Source organism: Lucilia sericata, unplaced genomic scaffold (genome assembly GCF_015586225.1).
Source record: "Lucilia sericata isolate MDLA Ls3-8-SP2 unplaced genomic scaffold, ASM1558622v1 Contig000017F_arrow, whole genome shotgun sequence".
NCBI classification, from domain to species: Eukaryota; Metazoa; Arthropoda; class Insecta; order Diptera; family Calliphoridae; genus Lucilia; species Lucilia sericata.
Window position 1 is genome coordinate 697954 of NW_023994056.1, and position 19135 is coordinate 717088.

General features: G+C 28.4%; 1 protein-coding gene across 1 annotated transcript; it reads right to left on the reverse strand.

Annotated features, from left to right (window-relative positions):
- Positions 1-262: 262 nt before the first annotated feature.
- LOC119606361 (cell death protein rpr) lies at positions 263-1314 on the reverse strand. Its single transcript, XM_037959805.1, has one exon. It carries the CDS (start codon positions 1055-1057, stop codon positions 845-847), a length of 213 nt encoding a protein of 70 aa, XP_037815733.1. The 5' UTR covers positions 1058-1314; the 3' UTR covers positions 263-844.
- Between the last annotated feature and the right edge of the window lie 17821 nt (positions 1315-19135).

Consider the following 19135-nt stretch of genomic DNA (forward strand, 5'->3'; position numbering starts at 1 on the left):
TAACAGAAGTTGCTTAATATCCTTTATTGATAATCAATTTTTTAAATTTTATTTGCTTGCGGTAAGTAGAATTATTCAGTAAGTAATATGGTATAAAAATTTTTCAAAACAAATTAATTTTAATGGAACTTGTCTAGTATCCTTTTTCAAAACATTATTTATTATTTGTTTGCCAACGGTAAGCAAAAGATTTCACAATATAAGTTGAAAGATATTTGTAAAAGATTTGAATGAAAAAAAGTTGTTTATTTTTTAATTAAATTTCATTTTTATTTATTTTATATAAATTTATAACAAAAATTGATACAATTTCTGCATATTGTTTGAGCTTAAAACTAAAGTAATACTTAAAAACTATATTACAAAATTTCTTTTATAAAATTTAGTTGTTTTTGTTTTAATCTTTTCTTACAAAAATTACATTTATTTAATTTTAAGTAAAATAATTTTTATATAGAAATAAAAATTTTACATAAAAAAAGGAAAAAGAAAAAACAAAACTATTTATCACAATTGCTTTGATGAGATTTAAAAAAAATAGAAATATTAAAATATTAAAAGGAAAATGAAGAAAAATACAAAATTTTGAAAAGTAATTACAAAAGAAAGAATATTAATAATAATAAAGAATTTTGTTAAATAAAGTTATAAAAAAGCGGTTTAGTTTTTAAGACAATGTATGGAGAAAAGCCCGACGGCTTTTGTTTGTGCTGATAGATGAAATTTTTAGTTATTGGTAAGTAATTTGTACTATGGCATCTTTATGGTTTGTAGATGGTATGATAAAACTCTTACTGTTTTATTTTGTTGGAGAAATTAGCGAAATTTTTTTTTTTTTTGGAAATTATTTTTTAGCGGGTTTCACTTTTTTGTTGCTGTTGTTTTTGCCGCGATTGAGTAGAGTAGGTGTGGCCTCCAAATATTGCCTTAGGGCATCATAGACCACCGAGGCCACATGACGCCAATGAGCCTCTCGCATGGCCAAAATTTGTTGCTCCTGTTGACGGGCCTTACGTAATAAGGTGGCTTGATCGGGTATATAGAATGCTACAGCCATTTTTGTTTTTTTAGTTGGTTTCAATTACACAATTTGATTTAATTGTTGGTTTTTGTAGAATGTTCTTTTAGTTTCTTTTTTTTTCAGTTTGAGAAAGTTTTATTTAAATATTTTTTTTCTTTCTTAATGATGACTCAATTAAAATTTCTTTTAATTTTTTATTTTATAAAACACGTAAAATTTAATTTCAAGAGTTCTTTGTATTTGTTTTAAGATTTTTGCTTAGGAACACAACCTGATTGTTTGTTTGCTAGATGGAAACTGATTTAAATTAACAAACCAGTACGGCTTTTATACCTCCAGCTCTCTGTTGTTATCATTTTTACGTACACGTGCTATAAATATAAAGTAATTTGCTCTCACGTTTTAATACGCTCTCTTGCTCTCTCATATTATATTTATTTTAGAAACTCTGGTCTCTCGTTTCTTGTACTACGAACATATTCGAAAATTAACTGTTTGTTGTTCGTATTTACTGTTACTGTGTGTTTGCTTGCTTGTGCATGTCTAGGCAGGGGGTTTGTTTTTATTATTTTGTTGACATCGCTCTTTCGCATCTTTTTTTGGGCTCAAAATTTTTTTATCAAAATATAGCAGAGTATTGCAAATGGCCTAGTATTTTTGTTTACTGGCTCTCAATTGTTTTTAGTTGATACTACGTAACGTATGATTATTTTGCTTTAAAAAAAGGGTGCAAAAGTTACAGGTCGTTTTCGAGAGTATCTTTCATATACGATTTCCTTTATTGTGAGTATAAACTTACTTATGTAGTAGTAAATATTTAGGACATGTTTTTTTGTATCTCTATACAATTACACCTTGTTGCTATGTTGTAATATTGTACAGTTAGATAATTTAATCCCTGTCTAAGGGAAATATATTTTATAAAAAGTCTAAAGACTTTCATGGTTAAATGTGTTCCAGTATACTATTTAAGCTTGTGTGTGTATTTGTTTTTTATTAGTATACAACAAAATCGTATAAAATATTATTTCCTTAAACATTTTTGGCGCCAAATTTTTGTTGTTGTTATAGATTGCCTTAAAAGCCTAAGGGTGGTTTTGTGTGAAGCCCAAAAAAGTTTTTTTTTCTTTAATTTCTATCCTTAGCTACTTCCTTTAGAGTCCTTGTGTGTTAGTGTAAAACAACAAATTGCTATATATTTTTATTTGATTTTATTTTTATATTATTTTGCCTTCTAATACTTTTTTTACCAGCATTTAGGCGGAGTTTTGCTTTAACAACTTTCTCTGTTTATCCTTTTGCTTTGCTATATCCCTCCTTTTCGTATTTAACAACTTCTTATACAGTGTCTCTCATAAGTATTCGAATTTAGGTAAACTATGAAAAGAAACCAAATTTAATAATATATTTTGTGTAGAAAATAAATAAATTAATTTGTTATATTGTCTAGATAGTCCTTATGTTTGATATCACGCTTTTTAAAACTTGAAAAATTTGCCTTGACTTAAATTAATTGTGCTTTTTTAAAAAAAGTCCATGAAATTGCCTCACAAAAGTATGCGAATTTTTCCTGTATTTCATATTTGATCATATTATACGATACACAAATTTTAGAATCGCATGGTTTTATGCTTAATATTGTTTTAAGGGGTTACTATCAACCGCATGGATATATTTTTGACCCATTTGGTCCACAATTTTGGGGGATTTGTACCCTCTTTTCATGTAATATCATTAAAATGGCGATTTTTGGCTATATTTGTAATGTTTTCACCCTTTTTCCAGAGATAAAACCAAAATTTAATATTGGAATGTAATAGAACCCATAAGATATCTAAAAATAATATTTTTTGTTAAAGGGTCCGTACTTAATCGTTCCAAGATGTATTTTTGGTATCGTTTTTCAGTTTCTAATTGAATTATCTGGATCATAAGTCCCTTTTCGTACCTCTAGGGACCATATTTTCCGACAAAGTTGTCTAGTGTATATTCATGTACATATTGGCACTAATGTATTTTAAATTTTCAATATATTATAGCGGTATACAACCCCAAATCATGCCTTAACAAAACGTCATCCTATATAGTAGATTTCAGTTTTTACTACTCGTAACTTTCACGCTTATGTTGCCCGTTACAATAACACTGTAAGTTCTAAATTTTGGTTTTAATTTGATCATAGTAAATAATATTTAAACACATATCAACATTTTTGATGTGATCATAATGATATCGTGCCATGCAGCATGGAGGCCATTGGTATATAAAAATAATGATTTTACTATTTTGAATGGTGCTTCTTCGAGGCATGTTTTGGAGTTGTACACTTCCACAACACATTGAAAACTTAAAATGTATAAAAGCTGATATCTAAAAGAATATATACCAGAAAACTTTCCCCGAAAATAGTTGATCCTAGTATTATAAAAATGGACTTAAGTTCCAATATATTGAATTAGCGACAGAAGAATGATCCGAATAATTTATCTTGGAACGTTTAAATACAGATTCTTGTAACAAAAATATTATTTTTAGATACCCCAAGGGGTCTTTTAAGTCCCAATATCAAATTTTTGTTTTATCTCTGGAAAAAAGGATACAAATTTACAATTATGGCCAAAAATCGCCATTTTAATGATATTACATGAAAAGAGGGTACAAATTCCCCAAAATTGTGGACCAAATAGGCCAAAAATATACCCTTTCCGTGGATAGTAACCCCTTAAAACAATATTACGCATAAAAACCATTCGATTCTAAAATTTGTGTTGCGTTTAATATGATCAAATATGAAATACAGGAAAAATTCGTATACTTTTGTGAGGCAATTTCATGGACTTTTTTTAAAAAAGCACAATTAATTTAAGTCAATGCAAATTTTTCAAGTTTTAAAAAGCGTGATATCAAACATAAGGACTATCTAGACAATATAACAAATTAATTTATTTATTTTGCACACAAAATATATTATTAAATTTGGTTTCTTTTTATAGTTTACCCAAATTCGAATAATTATGAGAGACACTGTATGTACTGGGAGTGGCTTATATTTATTCCCAAATTGTTTTTATTATTTTCCTTCTGCTGCTGTTTCCACTTTTATTCTTTTGTTGCCATATCTTATAACCTTATCGAGCATTTTTCAAACATAAAACATTATAAAAATTCTATTGTATTTCATATTCTATGGCCATGTTATTTATTTAGTTTAGTTGAGTGTTTGATTTCATTATACAATTTTTTTATACCTGCTTCAGTAGCCAGAAGTTGTATGTTCATGTCAATGATGATTCATCATTTCTGGGGTGGAGTTTCAGTTTTTATGCTATTTGAATTGTAAGAAGTTTTTGTGGTTTTTTTATGCTGCTGTTCGCCTTGTGATTTGTGAAAAATTGTATCCAAGATGGCTGTTTTGTAACTCAAGTGTTTTTTGGGAATGTTTTTTTTTTCGTTTCCTTAATTTTAAGGGTGTTTTTATGACACAGAATAGATTGATATTTGTTTAATGGCAACAAAACTTAAAGTAATTTTTATCAAAACTTATAGAAATTTCATTCAAAATTTTCTAATTCACTTCAAGCCATAAACATAAACTTCGATTATGTTTTAATGATTTAGTTTCAAATTAACCAAATCATTACAATTACTCACTTTTTGTAATTTTAAACATTTGAACTCATAGTGACCTATGACCCCCAGGGGTTCATAGGTAACTATGGGTTAATAAGGTTAATAAAACTTGACAAAAAATATTCTAGATTAATACTTTCGTATAGATAGTTTGAGTTAAATATTAGCTACAAATTAGCTACAAATTATTTGTTTAGACATTTTTGTTTATGGAGGCTCATGGTCCCCAGGGGTACCGACTAGACTATAAACTAGACAACAGACTATACTATAGACTAGACTATATACTAGACTATGGATAAAACTATTGACTAGACTATTGACTAGAATGTAGAATGTAGACTAGACTATAGACTAGACTATAGATTAGACTATAGACTAGACTATAGACTAGACTATAGACTAGACTATAGACTAGACTATAAACTAGACTATAGACTAGACTATAGACTAGACTATAGACTAGACTATAGACTAGACTATAGACTAGACTATAGACTAGAATATAGACTAAGACTATAGACTAAACTATAGCCTAGACTATAGACTAGAATATAGACTAGACTATAGATTAGACTATAGACAGTCTAGAATATACTATTGACTAAACTATAAACTAGACTATAGAATAGCCTGTAGACTAAACTATAGACTAGACCATATTATAGCCTATAGACTAGACTATAGACTTTAGACTAAACTATAGCCTAGACTATAGACTAGGCTGTAGGCTAGAATATACTATTGACTAAACTATAAACATGACTATAGACTATAATATAGACTGGGCAAAGCAATATTTTAAATTTTTAAGCATATTTATATTCTTTGACACTTGGATCTGCTGCCAAATAAAATAAAGACTTTAGTTTGCCGATTATTTCAGCTGTAATTTTAAAAAATATGTTCAAATATATTAAAAGATCATTTTAACCTTTAAATGTCCTTGAAAAAATAAAGATTTATCCGTTACTTTTACATAAACAAGAATTTCATAATCATAATGAAAACTTTCTCTCAGAAAAATTCTTATTTAAAAATGATATCACATTAAACCGTTATACCTTAATTGTAATGCAACAAAAAAAAATAAATTATTAAACAAAGAAAAAAAGTGAATTAATGAGTTTCAGTAGAATTATTGCAACCAAACAAAAAAAAAATATAAATAAATCATTTAAAAGAGACGAGAGAAAAAAATTTGTTTAAGCGGTTTGTGTAATAAGCAAAAAAATAATAAGAAATGAGATAAAGAAAAATTCAGACGATTTAATGATACCCTACTAAAGCAGTATAAGGCAGCGTTGATCTGAGATGGTAGGGATAAGAGCACAGCCCGATATTATTACGTAGCGGTTGAGGGACTTAAAATTTAAAATCTGAACTGAAAGAAAGAAGTTCTAATCAAAAAATTCTAATTTAAAAAGTTGCGTTTTAAAAAAATCAGAAACTCAAACTGCTATGAAACGAGGTTGGCCTTCAAAAGAATGAAATATATCAGTGTGAACGCAAAAATTATGAAATAAAATATTCGTTTGTAAACTTTTTTCTCAAAAATACCATGATTTAGTAGTTATTAGTCATATTCTGGTGTGTAGGGTAAATTTAATTATAATAATTATCAAAACCACATAACCTACATCAATATTTAGAACAACCCTGCAGTTCTGGTCCCCAAAATATAGTTTTGCTAAGTATACACAATTCCCTGCTGGGTAAAAGGATTAGGTATGTAATAGATATTAAAACTAGTTTTATTATAGGAAGTTAATATACCCTATTTCAATCATAAGTTATAACGTACTAAGTCCAAAGTGATAATTAAGAATATAATTAAATTTTTTGAAGAAAAACGTTTAACTAAAGTGAAATTAAAATAACTATATTCTAAATTACTTAGAGATTACAAAGAATCAATTAACTCTACGCTAGATTACAAGTAATATGTAAAGTAATCCGGTGTTAAAATGTAATCAATTATGTTGTAATGCAACTTGTGAAAAGAAAATTTTCCTAAAAGGAAAACGTGAAAATTATTAAAGTCACTACATTATAGATTACTTAAAGGCACTAGGGAGACAATTGACTTCACCTGTAATGTGTGAAGTAATGTGTAAAGTAATCAAATGAAATTATAACAAAAAAGATAGTAATGCAAATTGTATCTTTAAAAGAAAAATCATGATGCCCTTCCGATTATTTGTTCAGGGCATTCACTGAGAACTGATGGGTATTGACAGGAAGTAATATGCGGTTTTTGCTTCTAACTGTTCATTTTTTTCAAAGAGTTATTTATTAATAAAAAAAGTAATTTTTGAATAATTAAAATAAAACACACAATTCCTACACCTACTGCATTTTTATAACATTATAAAAATGCAAAAAAAAATTAACCAATTTGTAGACAATATTATGACACTTAGAAGGCATGAACTCATAATTATAAAATCTTTAATACATTTCATTAATTTGTAATAAAATCGTAATTTTATCACTATTTAAATTTCTGTATAATTTCAAAATTTTACAATTTAACGTACAAAAAGTCTATCTAATATAAAAAATTAAAAAAAAAAATTCTTAATCAATTTTTAAAAAATCTTAAAATTTCTATCAAAGTTTCCTTCAAAACCTCCATCATCTCATGCGGGTAATTATTTATGAAAGACAAATTCTGTTTTCAAATTTACTTTTTAATAAATTTTCAAAAAACTTTTATGACAGACATGTGTCAACGCTTATAAACTTCAATATAATTTAAATAAATTGTGTGAAACATCAAAGTATTATAAATGCAACTCATTTGCATAAATGATTGCAATTTATAAATTCATTAAACAATAAAAACAAATCAAATTATTTTACCAATAGTTTATGACAAGCGTTAAAAATTTAAATAAAATTTACAATTTGAATAAAACAAATTAAAAATCAAATAAAAACTAAACGAATTTTATTAATTCAATTCAAAAATAATAAGAATATTTAAAAACCCTTATTTCCCATAAGAAACTTACACACACAAAGCACAATTTGAAGCTAAAGGGCAATTAACACTTGCCTGATAATTACATTTAAAAATTCAAAATTCCTATTATTCAGTTTAAGTCATTATTAAATAACATAAAAAAATAAAGTAAACGATAACCTCTTCCTCAAATAGTAAATAATAAAAACGAAAAAATCAAAGCATGCTTAAGCAGGTCTCTTAAACATGCTCAAGCATGTCTTTAATATAAACCTCCCATAGGTATAACAAAACAAATCTACAAACATTTCTTATCTTTTCATCATCTAATAAAAAAATAAAAGAAAACATTAAAGAAAAACCCAAAAATATATATTGAAATCGTAAAGAAAATCTGAAGAAATTGTTAAATCATAAATCGTTTAATTGTTGTTGCAACCAAATAAGGTCTGCTGTGTGTGTCAGTTCCAAAAAAGGTTTGAAAAAAAAGAACACACACTTTACAAACATTTTAAACGTTTAGATTTTTTTCCATTTTTGAAATCTTAACAATTGTTGTTGTCTATTCGTTCTGTTGTCTATTTCAAAATATAAATACAACAACAAAAACCATTTTATCTTAATATCATTTTCATTAACTGTCGTTTATTTACTGACCGGTTGGACGGACGGACGGACGACAGCGACCGTCTTCTTGTGTTTGTGGGTTCACTGTTATTGTTTTGTTGTTGTTACTGTTTTAATATAATAAGCAAGTCGTTTGTGTTTAACCCTCTAACGATGGAGAAGGGCCATTTAGACAGGACAATAGGTTAGACTATATATTTGGCTATAGATTATAAATAGAAAATAGACTAGACTATATACTAGATTATAGACTGGACTATAGAATAGACTACAGATTAGACTATAGACTAGACTAAAGACTAGACTATAGACTAGACTAAAGACTAGACTATAGACTAGACTACAGACTAGACTATAGACTAGACTATAGATTAGACTATAGACTAGACTATATACTAGACTATAGACTAGACTATAGACTAGACTATAGACTAGACTATAGACTAGACTATAGACTAGACTATAGACTAGACTATAGACTAGACTATAGACTAGACTATAGACTAAACTATAGACTAGACTATAGATTAAACTGTAGGCTAGACTATAGACTAGACCTATAGGACTAGACTATAGACTAAGGATTATAAGACTAGACTTATGACAATGTAGACAGACTATAGACTAGACTATAGACTAGACTATAGACTAGACTATAGCCTAGACTATCGACTAGACTATAGACTAGCAACTATAGACCTCGACTATAGACTAGACTATCGCCTCGACTATAGACTAGGACTATAGACTAGACTATAGACTAGACTATAGACTAGACTATAGACTAGACTATCGAAGATATAGGACTGAGACTATAGGACTAGGACTCTAGACTAGACTATAGACTAGACTATAGACTAGACTATAGACTAGACTATAGGACTAGACTATAGACTAGATCTAGACTAGACTACTAGACTAGACTTATAGACTAGACTAATAGGACTAGACTATAGGACTAGACTATTAAGACTAGGGACTATAGACTAGACTATAGGACTAGTAGACTATAGACTCGACTATAGACTAGACTATAGACTAGACTATAGACTAGACTATTAGACTAGACTATAGACTAGATATAGATAGACTAAGACTAGACTATAGACTAGACTTATAGACTAGACTATAGACTAGACTAATAGACTAGACTATAGACTAGACTATAGACTAGATTATAGACTAGACTATAGACTAGACTATAGACTAGACTATAGACTAGACTATAGACTAGACTATAGACTAGACTATAGACTAGACTATAGACTAGACTATAGACTAGACTATAGACTAGACTATAGACTAGACTATAGACTAGAATATACTAGACTATAGAATAGACTATAGACTAGACTATAGACTAGACAATAGACTAGACCATAGACTAGACTATAGACTAGACCATAGACTAGACTATTCAAATTTAAAAATGTGTGCCATTTATGGGTTAAAAAATGATGTGTGTTAACATCTGATTGTCGTTGCTTTTTGTGTTTTGTGCGGCTGTTATAATTTGATTTTATATTGTTAATAATTATTCACATGTTTTAATACATAAACCAAGAGATACTCGTTTAAACACACCAACATACATACGGTTTACTGCAATGTCTTGAAATTGTAGATACTTACACCGGTACAACACGATCGCTTACCGATGTCGTTGATGACTCATCTTTAACAACCTGTAAAATGTGCCCCCTTTATTATTCAATATATTTTTTTTTTTTTCTTTCAAGTTGTTTTTAACGCAAAACTTTTTTTAATGGAGAGAAAAAGGGCAACATTTGAATTTAATACTTTACTGTAGTCGATTATTATTTGTTTTGGTTTTATTTACTGAAGTTTAAATATGTATATTTGTTCGTGTGTTTGTCTATATAGCATTTTGTATGAGAATATCTTTTTTTTATTGTTTATTTGTTATTTATTAAGAAATTTAAAAAAAAAACTATGTGTTGTCTTAACTAGCGTAACGAGAGTGAAAAAGTAGAGGAAATTTATAAAAGTATATTTGCATTATTTTTTAATGAAAAGGGCAGTGAAGTAATGACTACAATTAGAAAAAGGGGCCTCTTTTAAACGAAATTTATTTTTGTGAAAAATTTAAAATTTCAACAGAAGAAACATTAAGTATTAAAATATTGTTAAGTAACCAATAATTCTTAAAATATTTGTTCAATGATACTAAATATAACTATTTTTTCACAAATTAAAATTTTTACCATTTTATGCAATATTTAAATGATACAGCTGTGATCTTCATAATAGGAAAGTATTTTTATTTTGAAGATCACCTATTTCCTAAGGCCCTTTATTACTCCCCTCTTTGTTTTTTATATTACTCACTTTATACATATTTAATATAAATGTAGGCAATTTCCCCACACAACAAATTACAAACAGTCTTTGACAATTGGACAGAATTGGAAAAAATAAATATTTTATTCAAAATTCTTTTCATACCGAGGAAAATCCCTAATCTTTTAAAGGCATATTACACATTTTTGTCTGTCTATTTACAAAACAAATAAAACCCCAAAAAAGTTTCAATGAAATTATACTAAATAAGAACAACAATAACAACATCAACAGAAATCTAAAGACAAGTATAAATGATCAAATAAAAATAAACCATACATGACACTTTTGTGGTGATCATCAAATACCACCAACAACCTCAAAAAAAAAAAAAAAACAAACACCATCAAGCAGACAAGGGTCTCGGTTCTCTCTGATAAGTTTTTCACTTCATATTTAATTTTACAACAAAAAAAATCTTTAACAATAATGTATTTAAAAAGTGATCTATATGAGTGACAGCCAGTCTGAATGTTGTTGGACTATGAGTACAAGATAAAATGGGATTTGTGTAATATTAGATTGATGACGCTTGTAAATAGAGTATTTTCAATAACATTTAGATGTATCTATCACTCACTCATTATTTTGTTAAAAATTTATTTGGATGAGTTAAAGTAAAAGTATGTCTGATTTAGTTAACAATGATGCATTGCCGGTGTGTTGAAATTTTATGTCATTGCAGAAGAAATTATAAAAATTTCATGGGAATTTAAAGAAAAGTGGTAAATTTGAACTTAATTTATCTTAACAAATAACTTACATTTACTTTTATTAAATTTGTACTTGAATTTGATTACAATATTTGTAGACAAACAATACGCTTTAGCCTGTAATCACAAGACTACAGACTAGCCTTTACACTATACTATATACCAGATTGTAGACACACTAGAGACCAGACTATAGACTAGATTATAGACTAGACTATACTCTAGCCCAGTCACGAGCAAAACTGAAATTCTAATGCACGCGTGCATAGGCCAAGAAATTCTGCTGACGCTTTGTTGACACACCTACACTATAAGCTTGTGTGTATTAGTGTGTCTGTGTTTTACTAAAATGACCACTTGTTTGTTACGATCTCAGAGATTAAAATCAAATTAGTTGCTGTTCAGCTTTTGTAGAAGCAAGATCACGTTGCGGATTTTTTTATGCTTATGATTTTTTCTCTTTTATTACACCTAGCAAAATGTTTGATATAAATTGGGAAAATGATTTCTTTTTTATAGAAAACATGGACGGTGAGGCACAATGCGTCGTATGTTATAAAATTATATGTAGAAAAGCTTTATTTTTTTTGAAAAGGCATTATGAAACTTGCCATGGACCCTTAAATGACCTTAGGGGACATGACAGAAAAGTAAAGTTGTTGCAATTAAAAGGTTAACCGATCAACACATTGGTGACTTATTGCGTATTAAGGAATATAAAGGAAACATTGATTTGGATAGATTAGTTGAACTTTAAATTAAGTTCAGTTAATATCTCGGTAATATCCCTTAAAAGTTCGAAATCGAATAGAAAGTCGTGATTTTCTTAATGATATTTCAGTAGTTTTATTTAATACTACTTTTTAAAAATACTACTACTTTTCTTAAATGAAAAACTCTTTCCCTTTATTCCATTTTTGTCTAAAATGCCCAAAAGTTCATGAGTTTTTCTCGTCGTAAAAAGTATTTGCAATAGAAAACAAATTTCAAAACTTTTCTCAGTGTACCACCATTTTGTTATAACGTGCAGTCATCTCTCTGCTGCTTAACGCACACAAATACACACATGGTGGTATGTGTTTGCCCATGCTAGAGTCTAGCCTATAGACTAATCTATAGACTAGAGTATAGGCCAGAGTATAGACTAGAGTATAGACTAGAGTATAGACTAGAGTATAGACTAGACCATAGACTAGACTATAGACTAGACTATAGACTAAACTATACACTATATATATAGACTAGACTATAGACTAGACTATAGACTAGACTATAGACTAGACTATAGACTAGACTATAGACTAGACTATAGACTAGACTATAGACTAGACTATAAACTAGACTATATACTAGACTATATACTAGACTATAGACTAGACTATACACTATATATATAGACTAGACTATAGACTAGACTATAGACTAGACTATAGACTAGACTATAGACTAGATCATAGACTAGACTATAGACTAGACTATAGACTAGACTATAGACTAGACTATAGACTAGACTATAGACTAGACTATAGACTAGACTATAGACTAGACTATAGACTAGACTATAGGACTAGACTATAGACTAGACTATAGACTAGACTATAGACTAGACTATAGACTAGACTATAGACTAGACTATAGACTAGACTATAGACTAGACTATAGACTAGACTATAGACTAGACTATAGACTAGACTATAGACTAGACTATAGACTAGACTATAGACTAGACTATAGACTAGACTATAGACTAGACTATAGACTAGACTATAGACTAGACTATAGACTAGACTATAGACTAGACTATAGACTAGACTATAGACTAGACTATAGACTAGACTATAGACTAGACTATAGACTAGACTATAGACTAGACTATAGACTAGACTATAGACTAGGACTATAGACTAGACTATAGACTAGACTATAGACTAGACTATAGACTAGACTATAGACTAGACTATAGACTAGACTATAGACTAGACTATAGACTAGACTATAGACTAGACTATAGACTAGACTATAGACTAGACTATAGACTAGACTATAGACTAGACTATAGACTAGACTATAGACTAGACTATAGACTAGACTATAGACTAGACTATAGACTAGACTATAGACTAGACTATAGACTAGACTATAGACTAGACTATAGACTAGACTATAGACTAGACTATAGACTATAGACTAGACTATAGACTAGACTATAGACTAGACTATAGATTAGACAATACACTAGACTATAGACTAGACTATAGACTAGCCTATAGACTAGACTATAGACTAGACTATTGACTAGACCATAGACTAGACTATTGACTAGACTATTAGTTAAACTATAGACTAGACTATCGACTAGACTATAGACTAGACTGTAGACTACACTATAGACTAGACAATAGACTAAACTATAGATTAGACTATAGCCTATCATTTAAACTATCGATTATACTATAGAATATGCTATAGACGACAGACAAGACTGTAGACTAGACTTTATACTAAACTTTGGACTTGACTTCAGATTCGGCTTTAGACTTTACTTTAGACTTGACTTTAGAATTGACTTTAGACTTGACTTTAGAATTGACTTTAGACTTGACTTTAGACTAGACTGAAGACTAACCTATAGGCAAGACTTTAGAATAGGCTAAAGACCAGGCTGTATAATAATTGTAGACATGGCTAGACTATATACCAGGCTTTTATCAAGGCAATATTTACACATGAAATGGTTTTGTAAAGGAAATAATTTCTTTCTTAAATTTTCTTTAAATTAAATAATTTTTAAAAACTCTACTCTTTCCCCAAATTATGATGAAATCATCATAATTTTTATAGTTTATTATGCATGCTTTTGTATCTAATGTCTCGTAAAATTATATGCGTTACTATCAGGGGATTGGAACTGCTACTTTTGTTCTTTTTAGACACACAACTGGTGTCATAAAATTTATATCCTATGATTGATAAACAATATGCAAATGTCTTTAACCTTTTCGTAACAAAAAAACTAACTCTTAGAATAATTTAGCATAAAACCAACCAAACACTAAAAAATATGTTAGAAAAAATCCTAAGGATTTTTCTTGTTGTATTTTAGATATTTAATAGTTTTACAACATTTCAATATTTTATGCCATTTTAGATATTTTTTTTAAGTTTAGCTACATTTTTTTATCAACTCTTACATCATAAATGCTATAAAAATCAAAGGAAATGGTTGTAAAATCACTGTCTGCTAGTTAAAGTGTTAGAATTTCTGTGTAAGAGGAATGGGGTTAAATGCAAAGTAGCTGCTGCTGTTGCTGCTTGTATATTCTTTTGTTGTCTATTGTAGAAATTATTTCAATGTAATGAAATTGGATCATAAAAATATTTTCTTTCTATTCTATTTACTACGTTTTTTTTTTTGGCCATAAAAATTGATAAAAAATAAGAAAAATAATTTAAATGTGAATGTGAAAAAGAAATCTCAAAATTTATTACTTTACTGCTGCTGCTGGTAGTCACCAGAAAAAAAACTGGATTAACTATCATTTTAGCGAAATCTCTAAGTGGTGCTATAAAATCAGATATAACGCTCTAAACTGTATTTCAATATAATTTTATGACTGTGTTTTCTTTATTTCTCTTCCAAAACCATGATTTCGAGAGTTGACTTAATCTTTCATGTAAATGAAAATATGAAAATTTGTTGTTTAAGGGTTTTAATCACGTTCATTACATTAAACTTTTTATTATAATTTTTGTTATATGTTTCCGAGGAAGTTTTTTTATATGTACTTCGTAAGTTTGGGTGTTGAAATAAATGTCTTATTTGTATGTTAAAAGTATTGTCATATAAAGATTTTTAATTTTATGTTTTTAATCATAAATTTAAATAGATTTATGTTTAAGAAATTAATAGTTTATGGCGAAGTTTTCTAAGTGAAAAGGCATTAAAAAATGTTCATTACATTTGTTACACTTAAAAAGTTGGTTTGTTAAACTCTGTAATCATTAAGAAAGGATTTTGTTGCAGAACTAGTTACGTAACTGGTACCAAGTAGACAGGACTAGAAATAGTTTTCATTATAAGAAATGTGTCTATTAAATAGGTATTTTCTTGTTAAAATCTCTAATCATTAAGAAAGTATTTTGTGGCAGAACTAGTTACGTAACTGGTACCAAGTAGACAGGACAGGATATAGTTTTTAACATTCACTATAAGAAATGTGTCTTTCAAATAAGTATATTCTTGTTAAAATCTGTTATTATTCAAACGGGATTTTGTTGCAGAACTAGTTACATAACTAGTACCAAGTAATCAGGACAAGTTACAGTTCTTAACATTTCAAAAAGGATTTTCTTTTCTGTTGAGTCTTCCTAAGACCTTTTTCTTTCAGATCACATATAGAGAGTTATTTTCTATGGAATAGTGTTATCTTACAGATAGACATTTTCTATAGCAAAGTGTATTCTTTAAAAAGTGTCTCCTTTTAAAGAGATATTTTTTATAGAAAAGTGTCTTCTTTTGCAGAGACAGTTTTTATAGAAAAAAATGTATTCTTTTATAGAGATTTTCGTTTAGAAAATTGTCTTCTTTTATAGAAACATTTTCTATATAAAAGTGTCTTCTTACAAAGAGTAATTTCCTATAGAAAAGTATTTTTTAGTAGAGAGAAATTTTCTATAGAAAAGTGTCTTACAGAGGGACAAATTCTACAGAAAAGTGTCTTCTTGCAGAGAGACATTTTCTTTAGAAAAGTGTTTTCTTTTAGAGTGTATCTTTTTTATAGAAATTTGTATTCTTTTAGAGAGACATTTTTTTATTGAAAAGTGTCTTTTTTTAGAAAGACATTTTCTATAGAAAGTGTATCTTTTAGAGAGTAATTTTTTATAGAATAAAATCTTCTTATAGAAAGATTTTTTTAGAAAAGTGTTTTCTTTCAGAGAAACATTTTTTATAGAAAGTGTTTTCTTTTAGAGAGACATTTTCTATAAAAAAGTGTCTCTTTTAGAGAGACATTTTTTATAGAATAGAATCTTATTATAGAATTATTGTTTTAGAAAAGTGTCTTCTTTCAGAGAAACATTTTCTATAGAAAAGTGTCTTCTAACTGAAAGAAATTTTCTATAGAAAAGTGTATTTTAAAAGAGAGAGAACTTTTTGTATAAAAAAATGTCATCCTTCAGAGTGAGATTTTCTACACAAAAGTGTCATCTTGCAGAGAGACATTTTCTATAGAAAAGTGTCTTCTTATAGAGCGACATTTCTATAGAAAATTGTCTTCTTATAGATGACATTTTGTAAAGAAAAGTTTCTTCTTCTAGAGAGACAAACTCTATGAAAAATGTTCTTCTTCCAGTGATACAATTTCTGTAGAAACTGTTGTTCTGTCAGAGAGATTTCTTCTATATATAGAAAATAAAAGCTATTGATTTGGTTTAGTATAGTTGTAACAAACTCTTGTTATTAACTGATTAAACCTCATGTAGTACTTCCCTTCAAAAACCTCATAAATCTACTCAAACCAATATTTCAAAAAAGAGAAAATACATCAAAATCCTTATATGCATTATTATGCTTAACACATCACTAATCACATAAATTGTCTATAATATCCTTTACCCAAAATATTGGCTTCTTTTTCTTTTGAGTGTAAGTGTAAGTTGCAAATAGACATAAATTCTTTATAAATCTTCTAATAAATGTTGAGCAATTAAAATGTTTGGTTTCTGTGTCATAAATAATTTAATGTAAATTCATCTTAACATTTTTAAATGGATAATAATTCACAAAATGGAAACACACACATATGCAGATATTAATGACATGACAATAACTATGTTAATGATTGAGAAGTGTCTGTAAATTCGAAAAAAGTTATTTTTTTTCTCTCTAGTTCTATAAGTTTCAAATACCACAGACACACATGTACATATAAAGTCTCTATAATCGCACAATAAATTTTCATCGTAAAAGTCCAAACTCATAACTGAAAATGCAATTTCATTTCAGTTTATAATGTTCCCTCTTCAATTTATTTCATACAACAGCATTCATTGTGTTTTGTATGACTAATAATCGTTTCATTTCAAAGTTACAGTGGCTGAAAAAGAAAATTATATGTACATACATATGTATGTTTGTATGGATCTAGCATTATGTGTATGAGGTGGTATACGGTATGTATCTGCACTTACTCATTCCTTCATTAGCAGTCATTCACTCTTGTATCTATTCTTTGCTTAAATGTAATAAACCCTGCGTAACACAAAAAAAAGCTTGATTATTAGTAGTAAAGCTTTGCACACCATTATAAGCTAGACACTCAAATACAGTGGTTAACAAAAGTATAGCTCAAAGGTTGACAAGAAATAAGAATTAGTTAAAAAATTAAAACAAAATAAACTCTCAAACAAATATAATTAAGAGCAAAAACTAGTTACGAAACCACTTCCCCTGAAGTACTTTGGTAATGCTATTCATAATATTATTTTTTTAATTAATATAGATTTTCCAATACCTTTCTAAAATGTATAACTTTATTACTTTAACTTTATTCTCTCGAAATGTTCCTTAAAGTCCGTAAACTTTTGTTTCCTACTGTACATTTTAATCCCTCTCCTCCTAAACTTATAGAGACTTGCTAAATTTATTGTTATTTAAGTTTACTGCCTAGATGCTGTCATTCATATGTAAGTTCTCTCTAAGTGTTATATTTGTGGTATGAAGTGGCTGGCTATTTCTATTCTATTTAATATGACGATGGGCTTCATCAATTGTCTTAAATCCCATGAGGAATTTGACAATAACTCATAAATGGAATTTTTCGCGTCCGTCACGCTTAATGTCCAGTCGGTACGTATGTGTGTGTGTTTATTCATAGAAAAATATAAATTGCTAAGCAATTAGTATTTTACAGTCTCAGTCGCACGCTTTTTTCAAACATAAATATTTTGAAATCCTTGAATAGAATGGTCAAAGAACGAAAAAAATCTATTAAAATTTTGTTTGAAATAAAGTGGTTTTTATTTTTTTAAATGTGAAGTTAAGGGAATAACGTGACAAAATGAGATTGAAATTGAAAAAAAGTTACAAATTGAGTTAAAGGCTTAAATTGTTTAAATCTTTCAAAGAATACAACATTTTTTAAAATCCGCTAGAACATTGTTATACTGAATAAAAAATCATTGTACGACAGAAAAATGTATCGCTCGTTTTTAACTATTTCACTAGACTTAGTAATAGTTCCCCCCTCCATCTGATCTGGCCACTTTAACCAGCTCATTTAATATTTGTTTATTAATATTTAATGAAAACAAAAGTTAAATGATTTCGACAAATCGTAATAGAGACAAAAATTTCAAAACACTGTACCCTGATTACCAGACTGACACACACACACTCACCGACAGGATACTCATATACTCCAAGGTGGTTGTTTGCTTGATTAAAAGCTTATGAAGAGATTTAACGGCATAAACGAATGTAAAGTACCCTGCTTGTATTCGACTTTATACCCATAATTAGTTAGAGTGGCACCGGATATAAACTGACAAAGCTGACAAAACAAAGCTCTTCTCATTAGAAAAAGCTCAGTAAAGGCAATCGCAAAAACACATTTAAAAGAGCTTTAAAGCTGACAAACTTATTGTAATAATAATACAGTGGACGTCCAATAGTACGTATACTCTTTATTACGAATATCCAATAATACGAATGGCAAAATTGTTGCATTGTCTACTCTATAGTACGAATAAAGTCACAATTTTTCTGTTCGATAGTACGAATAACGCATTTTTTATGGGAATTTTGGTTTTATTTAC

What these genes read in the sequence shown, in the direction of transcription:
- LOC119606361 (XM_037959805.1), bottom strand. Translation starts at nt 1,057, where the DNA reads ATGGCTGTAGCATTCTATATACCCGATCAAGCCACCTTATTACGTAAG.